At 37.8% G+C, this 21,610-nt stretch overlaps 1 protein-coding gene across 3 annotated transcripts in view; it reads left to right on the forward strand.

The window, feature by feature from the left end:
• The first annotated feature begins 1,450 nt into the window (after positions 1 to 1,450).
• Positions 1,451 to 21,610, forward strand: part of GABRA1 (gamma-aminobutyric acid type A receptor subunit alpha1) — a 42,936-nt gene continuing 22,776 nt past the window's right edge. The window contains exons 1-4 of one of the 3 annotated variants that reach the window (XM_057409866.1): positions 1,451 to 1,648; positions 4,100 to 4,181; positions 7,939 to 8,051; positions 17,699 to 17,766. In XM_057409866.1, coding sequence (XP_057265849.1) covers positions 1,591 to 1,648; positions 4,100 to 4,181; positions 7,939 to 8,051; positions 17,699 to 17,766 — 321 coding nt within the window. In that variant the 5' untranslated portion in view covers positions 1,451 to 1,590. The other 2 variants (XM_057409868.1, XM_057409869.1) reach the window with 2 other exon arrangements.

Here is a 21,610-nt window from a genome sequence, read left to right on the forward strand (position 1 = left end):
AACACAAACGACTGTGCGAACTTGGTGCACTAAGGGACTTTGATAAACAGAATTCCTATTTTCCTTGCGCTTAGGGAAATCATTGCAGTGTTTAGATTGTTATAAGTCAGGCACTTATCCAAAATGACTGCCACCTTGGAAGTTATTGCCAGCCTTAGCTATGAATGTCATTGGTTTCTTGGGTCACATCAAATCCTCCCCATACTGTTACAAATAGATCATATATTTCCTGAAGATGCATAGAATGTGCAATATTTCATTTAAAAATCTGGATATAGCTTGCAACAGATAGTTTAACTGTAACATAAGATATAAATTCAGGTTATCTCTGACAAAATATATGGATTTTGACTTCCCTTGAAGCAGCATCAGAGAAGGGAGCAGAAACTGGATTGGTGATGGCATTGAGAGGGGAAGACGGAAAGTAGCAAGGACTGTAAGGATTTGATGGATGCATTTTTTCCACCCTATGGATGCTAGTAGTTCTTTGACTGAGGAGTTCATTTTATCTTTACACTAACCAGAGCCAGGAGAGCTGACCACGCTGTGTGTGTGGCAGTTAGCAGCGTCTGACATTTCTGTAAAAGGCGTGAAGCTGATGAGAAGCGCCCTGGGCTACAGGCATGATGACCTGTGCACGGTGGGCAGGTGAGGGCTGAGTGATGCTCTCCTGCCATAACAGCCACCTCTTCCTACCTGATGCGTCCAACTTTCTCCTTGTTTTTCCACAGATACATCAGCACCGCCCGAGCTCTCCCAGTTTGTTCACACCTGAGGAGAGGACGGTCGCTGCTTGGGGGTTAAACAGACCTTAACTTCAAGCAGAACCTTGCCCCTCGGCGACCACAGGTGGGCCACGGCCGGGCCACCGCGCACGTCCCGGGGAGAGGGAGGGGGGGTACCCATGAGCGCCTCTCCTGCCGCGGGCACCGGGGGACGGGAGGGATGTCCCGGCCTCAGCCCGGTACCGGCTCCTGGGGGCCGCAGGCAGAGCAGCCGCTGGCTGCCCGCGAGGACCGGGAGCCCCCTCGCAGAGCGCTGGGGCCGCTGCGGGCAGAGGTGGCACCCACCCGTAAGGGCGAGTGGAAGTGTAGGAGAGACACCAGGTCCTGGAGCGGATCGCCTGCGGTCTCGCTCCAAATGCATGTTACCTGGGTTTAATTTGGATTGCACAGCATTCCCTGTCTGGGTACTGCACAGGATAGACTCCGTAGGTATGCACAGTCTATAGGCGCACATGCATGGTACCGCATCCTCTACATTCCCAGCTAGACTTCATTCATATGTATGCCGCGATTAAATATTTGATCAAAGGTTGAATGCTGAGGCAGATCTGTTATATTTTTAATGTACGACCCTTAAAATAGACTGTTTTGTGAAAGCAAGTGTCTAAAGAATCCCGGTGCTGCCTCCCCCCCCAAATAATAATAACGCTGCAGATTGTAGAAGGATTTGAGTCTGCAGCCAGAGAGAAAGGGATTAGGGCGAGAGCAGTGGAAGTTAAATTGTGCTGCATATAAAAAATGGGCGGATTGGTCTCTAGATGAGAGCTTGGTACCACCTTCCTTTCTAAAATAAAATCTCTCTGGCATGAAGTCACAGCCTATTTCACATCCGGTTTACCCTGGGACGTATTACTACTGTCTTGGTAAAGAGAAAGCTTTTGTTGTACCGCGGCGGTCGGAATATTGGGAAGAGAAATTCGGGCGCTGCGCCCGGAGGAGCGGAGCGCCGGCGATGGCCGAGGCGGAGTGAGCGGCGGAGCGGGAGCCGCGCAGCCTCCGCGCGGGCGGGCAGAGCCGGGCAGCTGCGCCGCGGACCCGCGCCTGAGGGGCTCCGGTAAGGGCGGCCGCTAGCTCGCACCCCGCGCACGCAGCCCGGCACGCAGACGGACGCGCAGACACACACCCGCACCCCTCCGGGCGCTCCCGGCTGCGGGCACCGCGTCCAGGCGCGCAGGCAGCTCCTCTCCCCTCTCCGCAGGTACCGCCGGGTCGGTGGGATTTTTATTCCCTATCCCTCCAGCCTGAAAATCCGCAGCGATCGATGGGCATTGTAATTGGTCTTATTTATTTTTTAGCGTGGACTGATTTCCACCGGTCGCTTGGGAAAGGTTTTTTTTTGGGTTTGGGGCTCTTTTTTTTTTTCCCCCCTTTTTCCCCCTCCGCGGGAGGCGGTGGGAGGGGTGGCTTTCTCGGGGTGAGGGGGAAATACAAAGTTGAAATGCCGGGAGGAAAACAAGTCTCGATTTGCGCCTCAGAGATGGGCAAACCTCCCACCGGGACTCAAAACTGCATCAAAATGTTCCCTTCTTCCCCCGGTTTTTGTTTTTAATTTTTTCCCCTTTTTAATTTTTTAATTTTTTTTTCTTTTCCCTCTTTCTTTTTTTTTTTTTTTTCCTTTCTCCTTTTTTTCCAGCGGGCGCTGCTGACATTCTCCCAAAACGTGGATCTTTCTCCCATTTTGAATGGGAACACCCGAGCTGGTTCCCCGGCGGTGCGGGTAGTTGGAGGCCAGGGGCTGGGGGGCTGGGGGGGTCCAACGCTCCTTTAAAGTCTTTGCTAACATTTGTTTTTTCTAGCTGCAAGAAACTTTCCTTCTCCAGGATTTATAGCGCCTGTATGGGTTTATTGAAGCAGGGGGTGGTGAAGGGAGGGGGGCAAACGTGGAGCTCAACAGATCAAGATAGTTGGGAATAATTCACTTTCCGTTCTTTATCCCGAGGAGCCTTTTGCAAAGGCAGAAGTTGGCAGGACCGGGAGAAGGCGATTTTTGAAGCTACAGATGTTGCCTTTCCCTTTGTAAGGGGGCTGGTTACAGGGCAAGTTAAGATGCAGTCTCGTCCGTGAAGATCTTTATCCACGCTTCCCAGTCACAGCCAGCTCTTCGCTACCCAGTGAGATTAGCTCAGCCCCACTCCATGCTTATCTGCCGATCATTTGGCTATAAACGCATTAATTATATCTCATTGCTTACATGCCGCTTTGTAATGATATTTTATTGATTTAAATTGTCCCTGAGAGTGTGCAGTGAATTAAAGGTACAACAACATTTGCACGTACAGTGCTTTGCTTTCTCAGGCATTTAAAAAAACCCAATTCACTACCGGGGGAGGAAATACAGGCTTCCTATTTTGTTGCCCTTTTTAATGTAATGAATACTAAAAATCATCTGGATTCCAGCACACAGATAAGTAAAGGGACCTGCAGCATCTCCCAGGCAATCAGCTCAATCTGGAACACCGGTTCCACAAATACCAGTTAACTTTGTATTTTATGGTTTATTAGAAAGCAAAAGAAACACGAGTTGTGTTACTTTTTACTCAAAGGTAAATGAGAGTAACTCACAGAAGTCTGGAGGAAGGACTGGAAGGGATGAGAAGGCTGCTAATGCAAAACCATTTCCTAGAGCAGAGACTGGTAGAGAGGTAGGAGATGTGTGTAGGTTGTCAGCACATGGTTTGATTATGAATCGTGCCCTTTAGCCCAACAAAAATATTAGCGTGCGTATGTAGCAGAAGATCACAGAGTCAGAATCTGATCATTTTACTCCTGCTCTTATGCCACTATTTCAGGGAACGGTAGTAATATCTGTAAGAAGTTGCTTCCACCACATCAAAGCAAAGCAGCGGCTGTGAGGGAAGCACCGCTCTCTCCCCAGTCACACTACCACACACTGACACCTTCCAAGAGTCTGGAAGTACTCAGGCTGGTTCAAGCCAAACAAAAACCAGTTACACTTGGTTATCTGGAAATGTTATGGAGGCTCCTCGTCACATTTTCAACATAGGAAGGAACTAACTAAGAACTGCTACAGAGTTTGGGGACAACAGCTTTAACTCACAGCTGGTTTTGTTTAAATTCAAGAATAATGCAAACAGGAATACACCCTTACCGCAAAATAAATCCCACCCTAAGCCCCTGTGTAAAAGTAAAAGGTAAATGGGAACAGCAAAGGCCATGCTCCCTTATTCTGGATGACAGGAGCTGCAGTATTGTGAGGTCATTGCCTGACATCAAATTATTCTGCAAAAGTTTCCTAAATTGGACATTTTTTCACAGTACCTGTTTGTTGATGCTTATTTTCCTTCTAGTTTCAGAGCCCACCATGAAGAGATTCCTGGTGCTTTGTGACTGCCTCTGGGCCTGGAGCCTCCTCCTGAATGCACTGACTGAAAGAAGGTGGGGAGATATTTTTTAATGCACTAACATATTTTTGGAACATTTAACTTAATACAGCAGCGTGAGACAAATACCGCATGGGCTGCACTACTACTACGTGTACTGGGGGGTGGTTAATCCCTATTCAAATCCCAGCTAAATATAACCAAAGGAAGTCTGAAAGAAAACTACAATTTGTTTGCATAACATCTCTTTTTCGATATTGTGAAGAAAAAAAGCAAAGCCCTTCTGAAACAAATTGAAATACCTCTTAAACACCTGTGCAATCCTTTTTACTCTGATAAGGACTGCCCAGAAATACAAGTTTCTTTAGAGGAAAAATAAAAAGTGTAATCAAGTCTTTTTTTTTAACCTTATTTAAATGCTATTTAGCAACTTTATTATCCCTGCAAGAAGAGGCAAAATTTTTACTTGTCTGTTGGTCAGGATTGTGTCCTAACTTAGTACCTGTTTTTGCAAATCTGAAAGTGGACCATCCTAGCGAAGGGAGACTGCTTGGATGAAGGAGAATCTGTAAGCTCAAACCCCATAAGAGTTTGTGTTTGAAAGACCATGCTGCACTGAATGTGTATGGAATATATGTTGAAATCATAATCTAAAACCATCATCAGTATTAAGAACAATTTGTAATCATACAACACCTCACCTAACAACTAGTAAGTTAACTAAAGATCGTCAAGGAGTTTAGAGTACACTTGGAGTATTCTCTGCAATTCAGAATTCAGTAAAGATGTTTAAGAAGATGCATAGATATATTTCTGTATTTTAAAAATATTAAAGTCCAGTCAATAATGTTACCTAATAACCAAAAAGCACTAGAAATTTCATATTGTCAACAGCGATCCCAAAAAGGTGTATTTGTGCCCTGACCTCCATAGTGTCTCCTTATGCATTTGTAGCTCTAGATAAACTTACTTACCTTCTGGCTAGCTTGGAGATTTTAGATAGAGTGGGGTGGGCAAAGGTTCATCTGTACAAGCATTTCCTCTAAAAAGAAAAGAATAAAATCAGGTGATTCATGTAACAATTGCTTCATTGAATAAACATGGCACTTTAGAGGCAATACCTTTATTTTGATAATATATTAAGAAAAGTGAGATTCGAAGTATTCATAAAGTACTTCACCTGGCCTAGCTAGAGAATTTTGTGGAAACATGTTTATTATATAGATATGTGTACATATACATGTGTAAATGTATTTATTATATATTTAAGGTATGCATGTGCATTTTTAAAGTGAGAATTTAACTGCATTGGACTAGTGTTTAAAAATTATATGGTGTGTCACTATTATAATGACCTGTAGATGGAGTTAGTGCACAGTTTTTTATTATACTGTGGTTTAATATGAAAACACAATCGCTTGCAGTCACCTTTCTCTCAAAATGTACACACCTTACATGAAATATATCTGTTTTTAAAACCATTGTGTCATAGTAACGTCCCTTGCCTATTCTTCTGGAGTGCTGTTAATCATTTAAGATAAAAGAGAATGATGAATGAGAAGTGTCTGTGATACAGAAAGATGCAACCTTCCCATATCATTCTTCTTGTCACAAAATGCAGCACTAGGACTATTTTAATATGTGCGTTTTGAATGACAAAACACAATCCCTCTGGAGTTACAGTACACTTTGTATGTACACAAATGTTTAGATTCTTCCTGTTGTGACCATATGTCAGTTAAAACCAGCCCTAAGGGTGCTTTTTACCTCTGACAAAATGGTGGGAAGAACAGGTAAGGGTACTGACAAATGTGACACCCAGAATGGAAGCGGTACATTTTGTTGCATCCTTGCCGAGTGCACTGCCACCAGTTCATCTTCCTGATGCCTCTTCTGCAAACATGCTCATTTATTTACCACTACAATTTCTGAAGTCTTTTTATATCCTTTTGCCACCTTAATTCTGATGACCTTCTACTATCCTTGAGATATGTGTGTACAGCAGCTTGTTTATTGACAACGAGTGTTAATGTAAGATTTAATCCAGTGAAAAGACCTGTGTTGCAGTTCTACGTCAGGCGCATGAGGAATGATCCTTTGAAAGATAATGCTCACTGGAGACAGCAGGAGAACTTGTTATTTGGTAACATATAGGAAGCATAAAAGAAAAAGAAATATTAATGGCTGTGACTTAAAATTCAACTGTAGGTATGAAGAATAAATATAAATCAACCCTTTTAAAAGCAAAATTATATGATATGGCTAGAGGAGATTAATAATATTTTTTAAAACTGTTAAAGATTTTGTCTCTTCATTAGAAACAGTGTTCTATATGCATAAAACCCCCTGAATATTGCTCTCTACAAAGTCACACCCTACTGAAATAAAACGAAAGTTAGTAAAACTTCTGGGAGCGTCTGTTCTGAAACTTAGTTAAATTTGTAGTGTTACGTATTCAAACCTGTATTGCAAAATAGCCTGGAAGCATTTCCAGAGCACCTATATTCAGGTTATCTTTTCTCCTTCTCTCTGTTTAAAATACAAGTGGATCAGACATGTGATACATAATGTTTGATGAAGCTTAACAGAAAATAATTTTGTAGGTGTTTCAATAGAACAAGATAATTTTATGTAACAGTATATTCCTCGTATTCGGCCTTTGCTGGTTAGAACAGGAACAACTAGCAGAGCACTGAGAGCCGCAGATCTCCGTTGCTGTATGGATAATAAACTGCCCAATGGAAGGATCGCTTCTGTGACTAGACCCAATCTTAACAACAGGTTTTGGCACTCTACTCGTTATCCGGCTCAGTAGCAATGTGTGAGACAAAATGATGTTTTGGAAAGCACTGGTTTTGCTCTTGGTCATGATGACTACACAGGTTTATAATGGAAGTATTCCCAGCAATGAATGAAAAAACAGTACTGGGTTTGGCTTTAAGACGACTGTAATCTGTGATTAAGAGAATCATCTATGACAGGTAAAGGTTTCAGATTTAAGAAAAAGGTTGATTCTGATGTAATCTACAGCAGACAGAAACCACTAAGCCCAAGGATTCCATTCCATTTGTATTGATGAAAATAAGATTTTGGTAGCTGAGCTCAAAGAGCTCAATTTGATCCTTGTTCAAGCAAAATTTTAGGACCCTTGCCTGAGTTAGAGATACACATTAGGGATCCGTAAGTGAAGTTTGACAGACATAAGAGATTTCTGTATCAACAGATGGTTTTGTTGCACATTTGTAAGGAAAAGTTGGAGGTATTGCTCCAAATCTAATTGCTAAAGGAAAATAGGAAATAAAGCAAAATTTTATATTGAAAATGAATGCTCACTTGACTGACTTCTATATTCATAAGGTAGGCAACTCTGTATTTTTTTATCTTTATTCTAGAGTTTATTTCAGTACTTAAGTGTCAATATTCTAAATTACTCTACCTTTCTTCCTATGCAAACCCTTTATAACTATTATGAAGTAAACACGTTATCTTTTGCTGACAAATGAGCCTTTTCCTGAGGAACACACAGAACATTATAATCATTAATGAATAATGAAATGAACACTGAGGAACTGACATCCCATTTGCTCACTGTTTACAGAGAGGCACTGATTTTCAAGGATTTTACAAAAAATGTACAATTTAAGAAGAAAATGTTTCAGTGAAAGAACCCTATAAAGTATTACAATATTGTTTTAGGGGGGAGATATTGTGAACGTAAACCCTGTATAAGCAAGATTAAACAGAATTTTGAATTGCTTTATAATCTTATTGGTGAATTCCTGTTTTTCAGTCTTCATGGTTCTGTATTTCAGCTATGGACAAACCTCATCACAAGATGAACTTAAAGACAATACCACAGTATTTACCAGAATATTGGATCGTCTGCTGGATGGCTACGATAACCGCTTGAGACCAGGACTGGGAGGTGTGTTGTATTATGATTTTATATAAGGTTATGTGTTAGGTAAAACAATGCTGTTTTCCTATTATATACTCATTTCAATTCTGTTTCTATATAAACTGAAAATAATGCTGACATGCAGTATCCATCTTTTCAAAAACGCCACGCCTTCTCTGTCTTTCACATACTTGATTTTCTCACACTTATACGCCAAACAAGAAAATGGTTCACGATTCAAGAAGACCTCTGAATATGTATTAAAATTGTATGAAGAATAAAATATAATAAAATATAACCTGTGAACTGACAAATGACAAGTTTATGAATCAGGCCTAAACAGCACATCTATCTATGACTACCTTCATGAGAATATTTCGTTTTAGAAGTGAAAGCATCAATCAGCCTTAGCCATAAGAGTCTCAGAGAAGTTTATAAGATTTTTTTTTCTACTTAGGTATGTCAGCATTTGTTTCTCTAACATTTTGTCTTCACAGCTTGATAAAAATGTCTTTTTTCTTCTGCTCTTGGTGCTGAATCCATAAAAAGATATAAAACCACACAGCAATTCCATCTTTCTAAAAACCTTGTTATGAAGGTATTGTCTTTATCAGCATCCCTATGTTCCCTCTGATTTGTTCTGCTCTGACAAAATCCCGAAACTAGGTCTTAAAAGCTTGTTGTTCACAGACGTGAAAGTTCTGAACATACAAGCACAAACCTGTCTTTCTGGTGCATGGAAAAGTTGGATTTATTTCTTTCAGATGTTTGTTTTTTAATCTTTCCTTTAAAGTAAAACAGAGCAACCCACCCCACAAAGTATAGTTCAACCATGTAATAGCTCTCAGAGGAACTGCATTATAAGAAGAACAGGGTATTACATTAGAATTTTTATACCATCTCCTGAGGATGAAATGGAAGATAATTAAGGGTAAGCTTATTCTATGGTTTGAGGCTATCACCTTGCAACAGTTTTGAATTGTGAGCCAACTTCTTCAATGGTTTGACTTCACTGACTTCAAGGAATGGCCAAAGATAAAATTCTGTTCATAAAATTAATGCATTTTAAAATGTGCTGGTCTACGTTTTTGTGTGCTATTTCAGATAATACACAACAAAATAAGAATAACTTTTTACATTTATCTACCAGTATTTTTGCTTGCTTACTTGTAAATACTTGGACTAGCTTAGAAATAAATGCTCCTTAATCTTTGATTAATGCAACTGTACAGTTCAGTCAGCTACTGTATCATAGTAAATAAACATAGCAGAGAAGGCCATAAATAAATGAAACTTTGCAAACTGTGTAGAGTCTGGTACAGGTCTACAGGAAAATTTTGAGCATATGATGATTTCTTATATGAGTTTTGTAGCTATTATGTTTTGTTGAACTGTTACTAGAAAAGCAAACAAAGGGAGCTGCAGGGAAAGGATTTTCTCTCATTCTCTGGATTGCAGATTAGAGAACTAAGGACATCTGTACAGAGTCTTATATATGTGTGTTTCTATCTATAATTCTGAAGCCAGACTGCAAGGGTGTACTGGGAGAAGAGGTCTGAATACTTCATGAAAGGATCACTCAGTCCAGCTAAAATTTGATCATGAGAGCAAGATTGTTTAACGTAACTGCTTCTGTAGGAGGAACTGAGTCTTTTCACAAATTTTAATAGCCATTTGCATCACTATCAGTTAAAAGCAAAAATGAGTGGAGCGTGGGAAATATGGGATTGAGGGAAGGCAGTATTGGAATAATTTCTCTAACCTTTGGTTAGAGATGTTTAAATCATCTTTGCATCCCTCCCTTTTTGAATTGTGTTGCATGTTCCTGCCTTTAGCCAAACCCCTCGAATATCACAATTTCCCTGTTGCTTAGTACATTACAGTTTCATGGTGTCAGTTCAACAGAGTAAATTTAATTTATCTATTATAAAAAATCCCACATCTTATCAAATTGTGGGTAGTAAATAATGTTTAAAATAAAAGAAGTAGCTTTAGTCTTTTAAGTGTTAAATAATATGTTATCCAAAAGACATAAATGATACATTTCAGACACTAGAGACAAACCTCTAGGCCTATGCTTTCAATTCTGGTACCAATTTATAATTAAAAGGTTTGCTCAGGAATTTTGAAATTCATCTCTGAAAAATCTTCTTGCTAAGGTGTCTAAATATGAGCTAAGAACCTCCAGATGACTCAATTCTGACACATTTGATTTAGACACTTGTTATAATGGGGAAATGCATTCTGAAATGTTCCATATGGAAAAATATCTAGTGAGAAATCTAAATCAATATATCAAATAAAGCAATGTTTTTGGAGTTGGAAGTTCAATAGCCTTCAGTTACAGCATGATCTGTTGCTGGAAAAGTTAAAATTAAATGTAAAAACGGTGATTTCATTTTTCTTCCCAAAGTCAATGATGTCTTAAATATTTCAGTCAGAACATGATTTTTATCTACTCTAAAGAAAGGCACAAATATAGTGCCATGTTTAGATATATGTAATTAGGTCCAATTCATTCCATATTAACTGTGACATGGCTATCGGAGAATTTAAGAGATTAGAGACCCTCATATATATATATATGTTCTATTAATGAATTTTACACTGTTAGGCACCAGTACCACTGGTGTACCTCCTGGTGTAATCTGTGTACCACTGATTACACCACAGCAGCTATCCAGAAATATCTATCCTGTTCTATGTCTTCATATGCCTTCATCAACAATAGATGAAGTACACCATTGCATGGTACAGTCACTTTCTTCTACAGAAAGGGGCATATTGCAGAAAACTGTTTATCCCTGTAGGACCTCTCCTTCTTTAGTGCAGCTTTTCAAACATATACGCCTACAGAAAACAGAATACTATGCATGAAACAGAAAAGAGAACCAATTTCTCTCTTTCCCACCTATGGAAGAAAAAGTAAATGACAGTTTGTTCAGTCAGTTTGTTTCTCTTTCCTTGTGTTTATGCATGAAGAATTCAGTGACAAAATATGCTTACTGAAAAATTGTATCGAACTGTGAAAGGTGTTTGATCTTGATATGGTTCTTCTTACTAATAAGAGTAATTTCCTCCTTTTTGAAATAAGTGCCATGATATTTCTCTATCTTGTTTGCAAACTTATTAGTGCGATGAACAGATTCATAGTTTGAAATAAATATCCTGGCGAGGCAGATGAGGCACCATGAAGCCAGGAACAAGATCCTGAAGAGATCTCATCACAAAGTTGGAGCTGTAGTACATATTCATTGGGAAGCCAGGTTAAAAAGTGGAGCATTAAGATAATGAAAAGTTTAGAGGTGCTGAATTTTGAATCAGTCTTTCAGTATGCATGGAATCAGTGTTAGATTAATATTAAATCCTTCCTTTCCTTTTTTCAGATCTTCTTTTGGGGTATTACTTCAAAAGGAAAAATAAAACATGCATATGCTCCATTAAAGGTTATGGGAATAAAAATTACTATTGTTCAGATAACCCAGTAAAGCCATATCTGAAATTAACTGAGTAGCTCTGAGCATTTTGCTATTAAACAGAGGTCATTTCTTATTAGCAAGAATGAATAAATAAATAAATAAAGGAGTAGGTGACCCACAGTGAAAAGTTACAGTGACTGAATATGGTAATTATTTTAAAAATGGCATTGTAGCTAAAATTAATCTGATTTTTCTTTAAAAGAAACACACAGCACTATGTTACACGTTGGCACATTTACACCTCCTATCAATAATTATTGATATAAATTATGTTATTTAGATGCTTGCCTCCTTCATATGTGGGCATAGTCACTTAGTCAGACATTGCCAGGAAATAGCATCTGTTATACCCATCCATAAACATGGACAAATAGCTACATTTACAGTTATTTGTGCCTGGAAAATAAAACTTTAAAAATGAATGTAAAAATGTTCTGAATCATACTAGATGACAACTATTAACTCTATGAGAAGATAATAATTTACAAAAAGCAAGGAGGAGGAATTGCAGAGAGTAAAATATTGAAGCTGAAAAAAGTGGAAATCATGTTAGACATTAAGGGAAAAAATGAACAGTGAAGTCATTTAGGTAATAGCATAATTTTCTGTGGGAAATATCTGGATCCTAGAACCAGAGGTGATAAAAAATATCCTGAATAATAAAGATGCTGTTCTCTTTTCAAATACACAATCCTGAACAAAATAAAGGATCAGATTGTGCTGGGAAGGAGTTAAATAAGTAGGAAATTTCACCTCAGTGTTTGGTGACCTCTCCTAGTAAGCTACTATATTTCGAGTGGGAGTTTAAAAGACTTGAAAAGAAACAAAAAAATGGTGGAAAAAAAAAGTTCTTCAGATAAATGGCTATGCCATTGCCTTTTGTTGTGGGTTGTCTTCACGTGGCTTCACCAGGCTTGCACAGGGCTGGTTGTACTGTTGCTGAGATTTATAAACATGAAATCAGGTGCAGTTACAGATTTTTTTTTAAGGCTATCACCTTTGCAGTGCACACATCTCCTCTCTAAAACTAAAGGATATCACGCAGTCTGTGACCTTTCAATTGTAAATGTGGTTTATCCCTTTGAGACGGACTTTGTACTAGAAAGGTTGCTCAATACAGAGCTAAGAGTGGGTTTGATAAGGCAAACAAGAATCTTTTAAAATGAAACTCGCTTTTACAGTTTGGATGAATGCCTATTAGATCACCCCAAGTAGATTACCAACATTACCTTAGTATTGAACAGTTATACTTGCTTTATGCTATCAGTAAAAGCTATTTGTTGACCTCTCCTGTGTAATGTTTATCAAAATTGAGCGTGACTATTCTTAAGTGGAACATCAGCCCATCTCGGCAATTCATCGCTTCCAAAGAATGCTTATGTTTATAGTGATGGAAAATAAACCTGAGAGTATTATGTTAATTAGGTTTTAGAATTCAGTTTTTATGAGATCGTTATCTATAAATATAATATAAATTTATCTCTTGGTGATTGAGGTCCAAATGGAAATTGTTGGATTTTGACTTGTATATGGGCTAACTTAAAGTTTAAGGAAAATACAGGTTTTGTCTACATGTATAATAAAAATTCAGTTAAACCTAAAGGTTTCTACCCTAAATTAAAAGAGAGTCCTATACTGGACCTCCTACACGTAATTCTTCAAGTAAAAAACAACTAGATGCTATACTGAACGCCGTAAAAACTGAAAGGGCTGATTTTGGTCTTCTTGCCACTCTGTAGACACCACATTGATGTAAAAAGGCATAGAAGACCCTAGGAAAATTGATCTAATACAACAGTAGGGAAGTAGGAGGGATATGAACAGCTCTGAGCTGTTAACTGGCACAGGGATTGCTGCCATGACACTGCACAGTTCTTGGTAAACCCTTGACTGCAGCACAGACTACAGCAGGTGATCATAGGACAGCAAGCACTTCTCTCTTTTGGTTTCTACTTTTATAAATGCAGCAGCACAAAATCCTTATGAGTATTTGCTGTGGTTTGTAAACCAAAACACGTCATAGGATGCAGCCAGGGTGATTAGTCTACATGACTTTTTTCAGCAGTAAGAGTACGCTATACAGGCAACCAAATTCCTCTCCTTCAAAACCATAGGAGAAGTCTTTTCCATTTTAATAACTGTAGCACACACACCAAACATGCAGCAGGAACATGTGCGGTACCAAATGAGATGGAATTAATTTAAACCACCAAAATATGCAATTCAAATAAGCCTTATGCTCAAATACCAGCAGGTCTGAAAGGGAAACAGTTAATATATAGTTTCCTATGATAAATAGGCTCATTTCCTGCCTTTTAAATAAATCTGTATTTCTTATTTTTGTTCTCAATTTGTAATCCAATCACAATTCTAGCACTAATGAGCTCCCTGGGAGTTTAAATCAAAATATTTATTGTTATTAATGTTGAGAGTATAAGTTAGTCTAGCATCATTAGCAAAACACAGTATTTGTAAACAGTAAAATTACAGTAGTTAACACTGACTGCTGTTTTCACAGCTATATGTGGATCAATTGCATGAGGCCATGTTCTAGAGTGCCAAGGTGTGGTAATCAGTTGCTATTTTACTGAACCCTATGGTTGTCTTATAGTAAAATTAGCAAGTCATTAATTTCCTTGTTTTTTGTTTTTGTTTTTTTACTGGAATCATTACATTTTCTACAGATATCTCTGTATTACTTAGTCCTAGTTCATGAGGTAGATTTTGTAATCAAGAGACATTAGCATGTGTTTACAACCAGTGGATTTATCCTTAGCAGTGAGATCAGCTCCTGACCTGAGCTTGTTTTGTTCAATGATTTATAATTTTCTCTAGTTCTTAAGGATATTGTGAAGGTTTTGACCACTGCTCAGGATCTGAGGCTCCTGAGAAAATGCATCCTGGGCATTTGAAGTATAGTTTAAGCCTTCCCATGCTAATGAAGCTGCAGACTGAACGTGGTTAACCTTGATTCTAAATATAAATCCCAACTGTATGAGTAAACACATGTCCTGTACAAGGTTGACTCACAACTTTTGAAGCCCTTAGCAAAGCACAGTTGAATCATCTAATTAGTAAAACAGTAAACATAAATCTCAAAACTTCCATATGGCTTTGGAGGGGCTAATCTTTTCCTGTGTGTTCACACACAATTTTTCATTGCTCTTGATAAAGAGGTACATATCAAAGGAAAAATAAAGCATTTGGTGATGTGTACAGTGGCTTTATCTGCATTTGAAGAGAACTGGGATTAGATGCTCTGCAGAAGTGTAATCAGTATGAAGAATACACAATCTCTTCTGAGTTCACAGTCTGAATTTTCTATTATTACTTATGTCTTACATGCCACTTAAAATATCTTCAGTGTTATACAGAAATGAAAGGCATCACTCATTTTTCCACTCCCTTGGAAATATTCCGTCTTGCTGCCAAAGTCTTTGGTTTCCATTTTGTGCTCTCAGAGTGATTGACCATATGTCTCCAAAAGCTAGAATTCATAATATGCCACTGATTCAAACAGCATATTCTTTGCTTGTCCAAGGTAAATCAGTTATGTTATATTAGAGGCTCACTCAGAGCTGAGACTCTCAAGTTTACACCACTGAAGGATGATGGATTGTGCCTGAGGATCTAGTGTCTTTCTCTCCCCTAATCACACCAGTGCCTCCATTGAAAGGAGACGGAGAGACAGGCAGTCAGAATGAAAGATCTTTAAAAAAGGTCATCTGAGTTTCACTTTTCAAGATGTAAAACGTTAATAGGTTTCATGATACTATTAATTTCTCAGTTTAAAGAAAAGGTGATTCAGTAGCTTGAACTTAAAAAGAATCCATTCAGCAATGTTCTACTGGACCTTGTGAAATCTCAATGTCCTTTTTCTGCCAGCTGTTTCAGACAAGATCATAGCCTCTTGAACTGTTGTTAAAGTGATAGGCTGAAGGAGAGAATACTTTTCTTCCAAGCCAAGCAATTTCTGGACAGCCATATGCTTCTTCCAGTAATAGAAGGTTAAATTCTCACTATGAACTTCTTTAAGATCAGAGCCAATTAGGTGTCAAGAGATTACTTATATCTCTCTAAAGCTTATAAACAATGCTAAGGTCACACATTAATTTCTCTGGACAGCCAAGGAGGAAATTTCACCTATCCCATGCTTTTGTCAATAGTCACTGTAGTTTGTACACATCTCAGTCACAGATATAAAGCACAAAAACAATATTATCAGGTGATTCAGTCACATTATAGTATTTTACTTTCTGTGATTATGTGCAGCACATCAGAAACTTCATCCTTCAACCTTTATAATGATTCCTGGAGATTACTTTGCTACCATCTAATTTTTTGCATTAACTTACTAACAGAAAATCTCTCTCATTCGGTGCATTATTACAATGGCAGTAGAATCAGATCTGATATTATATCTTGATTATTGCTGTCTCACAGAAGGAGATATTTTATTGTATATATATCAAACACTTATATTAAACTGCTTACATACACGTATTTAGAATTTGTAGACTTTTTGAATGAAAGTGAAAAACCTGCATGTGCACTGTAGAACACTGATTCTCATCGAACTTTTTCATCAGATACAGAAATGTATCCTGTTACTGGCTGCTTAATCTTGATTCCTTATTTCACTTCTGTCAGAAGTTTCTTGTTAGACAGAACAAATCATATTTTAGCAGTCCAAGGCCTTTTGAAATCAGGATGTTGTATTACGTTAGGTATTAAATTTAGTTATTTGAAAATATTTAAATAGCATTATACAGATTGCTACATTGATGCATTTCTTAATCTTATGACATTTTTTGCTTGCTGCATGACTTTTGCTTAGTATACCTGTACTTCTCTGTAAGCCTTTTCTCTTTAGGTTTACTTCTAATATTCTAAATTTCCCTCTTTTTTTTTTTTAAGTTATTTGAGAATGTATCACTCCTTCCATATTCCGTATTTGAAATTTCTACTAAAAACTCCACGCTGGCTCGTACAGCACTATAGTAAATGTATTCAGACTTACATCACTGTAAATTCTGAAAGCTGATGGGGTTAGCTGTTTGAATTTATGCCTCCAGGTGGTGTTACTCCCTGTGGCTATATTTAAATCAGTAGAGTGATTTTGATATATGCCATCCTTGGTGAATATTTCGTGGTGTGTGGCCTAGAAAATACCAGGATGTTCCAAAGTGCATGTAGTGGGGGAGGAAAGGAGAGGAAGAGGGAGGTTAAACTCCTGTGTTTCTCAAAGTGACTTTTAACAATAGATCAGCACCATTTTAGGTGTCTCAGGCTCAGCATCTGTGACGACTAAAATCATTATATCCTTCTGAAGTGGACAAGGGCATTGTGCCATGGAGCAAATGTACATCTTTGAAATCACAGAGAAGTCCATCTTTATGGCATAGTAAATACATATAATCTGTGTTATGTACACGTTCTAGATTTCCGAATTATCATTTACACTAACTTATCATCGAGGCCTATTAAAAAAAAATTGGTAGCTTGAGAAATTTACTGTTGTTAATGCCTGTATCAATTTAAAAACAACCTTGAACATTTACAAGCTATAATGGTTATACATAAGTGAAAAACTGTAGTAGATAAGTTTAGCTGATACTTATTTGAAAAGTTTTAACTCCTTTTTTTGTTGCAGTTAAGGGCAGTGCAGTCATTTCTCACTCATGCCAAATAAAATATCTGTATGTTTTTACACACCTTGCTGCATTATCTCTCTTTTTCTTCCTGCATCTCAATAAAAAAGACAAAATTCATAAGCTCAGGGTTAATTATTAGAGACCTTCATTCAGCTTCCCCAGAAACGCTGAGTACCCAATAAGACTTTTGAGTACTGTGTAAAATACACAGCACTGTTTATGTTACCAGACAAGAAGATTTATTAGCCAGAGTAAAAAGATTTACACAGCAGCGGAGCTATGGCTGCTGTACTTTGGCATCACAAGCCATGTCTCAAAAAGTTCTGTGTTTAAAACCACTGCAGTAAAAAGATTGTTGCTGACAATACTGACTGTGAAATTACATTGAGAAGCAATAAATTACCAGGACCGTATTGTAGACCAATTTTAGAATGGCTAATGAAAGCCAATAATTTTTCTATTTATTGTGAGAATTTGTAGTGGTTAGATCTAATGAAGACTGTTGATAGGCACTCACTGTCCTAATTTCCTGCTTCATCAGAGCGTGTAACTGAAGTGAAGACTGACATCTTCGTCACCAGTTTTGGGCCTGTTTCAGACCATGATATGGTAAGTGATAGCCTATATTTCTACAGTATTCATTTTGTCTTGTCTTTTTAATTTGGAGGATGAAAGATCTATATGTAACTTATTTACTCCTTTTAAGGCTGGGCCTTTATTAAACCCTGTATTCCAAAATGCTGTCAGCTTTTATATGCAACATTTCCTGATAGTTGTGGCTGCATTTAAGTGCCCTGAAATTAGCAGCCTCAGAGACTTTAATAAGTGTTTTAACAGACCTTCTATTTGCTACATAATATATTATGAAATGCATTAGGGTTTGGATACGCAATTCTTCTGAGAATGATTGCTCAGGTCCTTGCTAGCACACCACTGATCCAATTTGCTGAGAAAGATCATCATCTTAAAATGCAATTAACACTTATGCCTACAGTGTGACATTCATACAGTCTAACCTGTAGTTTTATATTAAAAGCTACTGATCAATGGGAAGTGACTTTCCTAGATCTTGGCTGCTGAAAGAGAGAAGATTAATGAGAGAATTAGTGTCACTTCTTCATGGAATAAATATTGAAATCAAATTGCTAGATAACTGCAGGGAATGGAGAAGTTCAGAACCCTGAATGAAGATGTTGTGAGCTCTGGTCTTAAGAGATATTAAAAATTGTGTGAAATTACGCATAAGGTACTTAATATTTTGCATATAAATGAGGTCTTCACAAATAGGTTGCTATTGACAGGGAAAGCCTGGTCTGCATTCACTAGTATCTGCTGGATTCTGTGTTAGGATGAATGCTGAACGCATCCTCATTAATTTAAATGAAGAAAACAGTTCAACCTTGTAGCTGGCTACAGTTAGCTAAATACATTCACCAAAATAAAAACAGGGGGAAAAAAAACACAAACCCAAAACAAAACAGAACAAAACCCCAACACATTATCACAGGAAAGGAAACAAGTTCCTTACCACAAAACTGCCAGTTGTTTAATTCAAACAAAATCTGTAGACAGGCCTTAAACACCAGGTTACTACAGGTCTCTGACTACTCTAAACAATGTTAAGGAATGGAATAACAGAGAATAACTTTTACAAGATAGTTTATTTTCCTGAATTAAATTTATGCAAAGACACCATTTTCCTGATTGCTTGGAAAACAGCATTTATAAAACTACAGTCATATTTATAATTGTAACTGATGGCGTGATATTTAAATGAGAAAGAATAGCCTCGGTGGCAGCACAAAAGTTCTGACCAGTCATTCTGCTGAGATTACTTACAATAGGAGGGTAATCTAGGGAAATAACTGCACTGGTGATTTGTCTTCTCAGGACATACATACAATACTGTCTAAGCAGTATATATACCATGAAGAATGAATAAATAAATAAATGATTTCTGCTTTTTTGTTCTATGATAATGTTGTGAAATTACCATGTTTACTTCTTAGTCTAAATTTTACATTAAAGAGGGCACATTCCTTGGATTAAAGACTGATAGAAACATCTGATATACACTATTTGTATTTGGTAAAACACCTCATCTTGCTTTCCCATTTCTGTGTCAAAACAGGTAACCAATCACCACCGGACAAACTGGAAATTTCAAACAGTCTTGTGATTAATTTTTATCATTTAACTTTAATTTAATAGTCTTTGAATTCAAACTGTAGCAGCTGCAGTTTGTAAGTGATCTGAGGCTGCTGCAGTTCTATAGAAATCTGCCTTTTCAGGATGGACCTCTTGTTAATTTCCTGAAAATTAATGAAATTTAATGCATTGGACTGGATGTAGATGTTTATGAGAGATCAATGAAAAAAAAGAGTAATAAATGTACGTGGGTGAATGTGTGCTCTGTATTAATATTTATTGGCATTGCTTGCTGTAAGTCAGCTGGCTAAGCTATTGTTTGCTCTGCTGAGTCATTTTTACTAGAAAACTCCACTAACGAATAGCGATCTAATAAACAAATGGACATGGATGCTATCCTACATGCAGACATAAGTTTTGAGTAACTGATAGGCCTGCTGAAGTACTTGGGACTATGTAATGTTTGGACTTCAGCGGCTACCTCTACTTTGTAGTTTCAGGTGATTTAATTAGTAAGTAGAAGGTAAAGCTAATTTGTCATTCCTAGGATGAACTGATATTTGTATGGGATTTGAGTTTTAAGGAGGAATATAATACTGAAGCCAAAAATAATCTACTTTCAGAAATACGAACAGGCATATTTAAAAAAACCCAAAACCCAAAACATTGACTTCAACTGTAATTCAGTGTAGCTGAATTACTGTACCATAAGCCATCACTACCTACAAAAATATTTGTCAAAAATAATTAAAAGCTCATACCACATGGCTCCTGATTCTCAATTAAACAGGAGAAAGAATTCATCATTCTTCTTAATATAGTGTGCGGCCAAGAAACACACAGGCAGGTGTTCATGTGTTTTGGAAACTAAGGAATTACAGAAGAGTATTTAGTATAAAACTCCTACTCACCTTTCCTAAAAAGTAACGTGTGTGCTGCCTACTCATGCTAACTCTTTTGCGTAAGGAAATAAGCGTGAAATCAGAGGCAGAGAGAGAAAGATAAAATTAAGGACTTGCAGAATATAAAGTTTATATTAATTCCTGTGTACATGTAGTGCAAATTCCTCTGGGCATACTACAGGTTGGTTGTCGACACTGTCACTTGAGGGCTACCCCAAATTTGCTCCAGTGAGCAGATTTAAGGTAAGTGTAGCCTGGGCTGTGGGATTTGGTAAGAGAGAGGCCTCATGCAGCTGTACTGGCACACTGGGGGAATGATGCGCTGCTGTCTGAGCCTGGGATGGATGGCTGGGAACTGGCAATGAGCTTTTCCAGCTGACGCCATGTGTTATGAAACTACAGCCACAGTGAGACATCAGCATACCTAGAGACCATCTGTTTGCAGAATCCAATGAGGCAGCTATATAGATAGTAGGTTGATATATCAGGGAGTACATGGTGTTCCTACCCACTCTCAATACACTTTTTTAAGAGCAGTATAGACATAACCTGTTAATCTATAAAGAGAATGTCTTGGCTTGTTCTTAAACTTGTGAATAAAGTTAAAGAGGAAAAAAGCACTTTTAAAAATATCATTTCCTGGAAGAGCTTTGCAGGTTTTCAGGCACGCTCTCTCAGATGGTGGATTGGAGTAATCAACAGATATCTGGCTATTCCCACATGACACACTTTTGTGAAATTTTTGATGTATATTATGTGGGATAAGAAGCATTTTAAAATTAACTTTTTCTCATAAAGATATTTATTTTTTTCCCTAGTAAACCTTCATTCCCACTGCTTCTGTACTGTAAGCTCCTCAGGAATTTAATTTTGTCTTACTACATTCCTGTACAGTTTCTGAGAAGAGATATTAGATGAGTAAATCAGAAAATATTTAAGTCAAAGTGCTTTAAATATTTAATATCATTCAACTTACTGCCAAAGCACAGACAAGAATCTTCCTTCCTTACCTGCACACTAAGGAATGAAGAGTCTCTACTGTGGAGAATTTATTCTGAATTTCACCTCACTCCTATATTTGTACACAGACCACTGCTATAGTACATGGTTTGGAAAAAATCCTTCTGTTCCTTTGTTCTCTGTGGCACCTTCCTGTAGAAGAAAGACTTAATTAAAGTATCCGATGACTTAATCTTAAAGATCAGCTGTCTGTCAGGATTCATTTGAGGAGAATTACTGTATGTATTAAAGTGGGTAGTGAAAGCTAAGGAGTTGAGAAATCTCAGCCAAAATAAATTCATCCTCTATACTGCAACAGCCTGGGACAGATTAAGTCTGTGCCAGACATGACCTGTCAGTTACTTTTTAATTGAGTTCTGTCTTATGCTGTCAGATCTCTCAGA

This window comes from Pezoporus wallicus, unplaced genomic scaffold (assembly GCF_028554395.1).
Source record: "Pezoporus wallicus isolate ANWC-B61680 ecotype Strahan unplaced genomic scaffold, APGP_CSIRO_Pwel_v1 contig_4309, whole genome shotgun sequence".
Lineage (NCBI taxonomy): Eukaryota > Metazoa > Chordata > Aves > Psittaciformes > Psittacidae > Pezoporus > Pezoporus wallicus.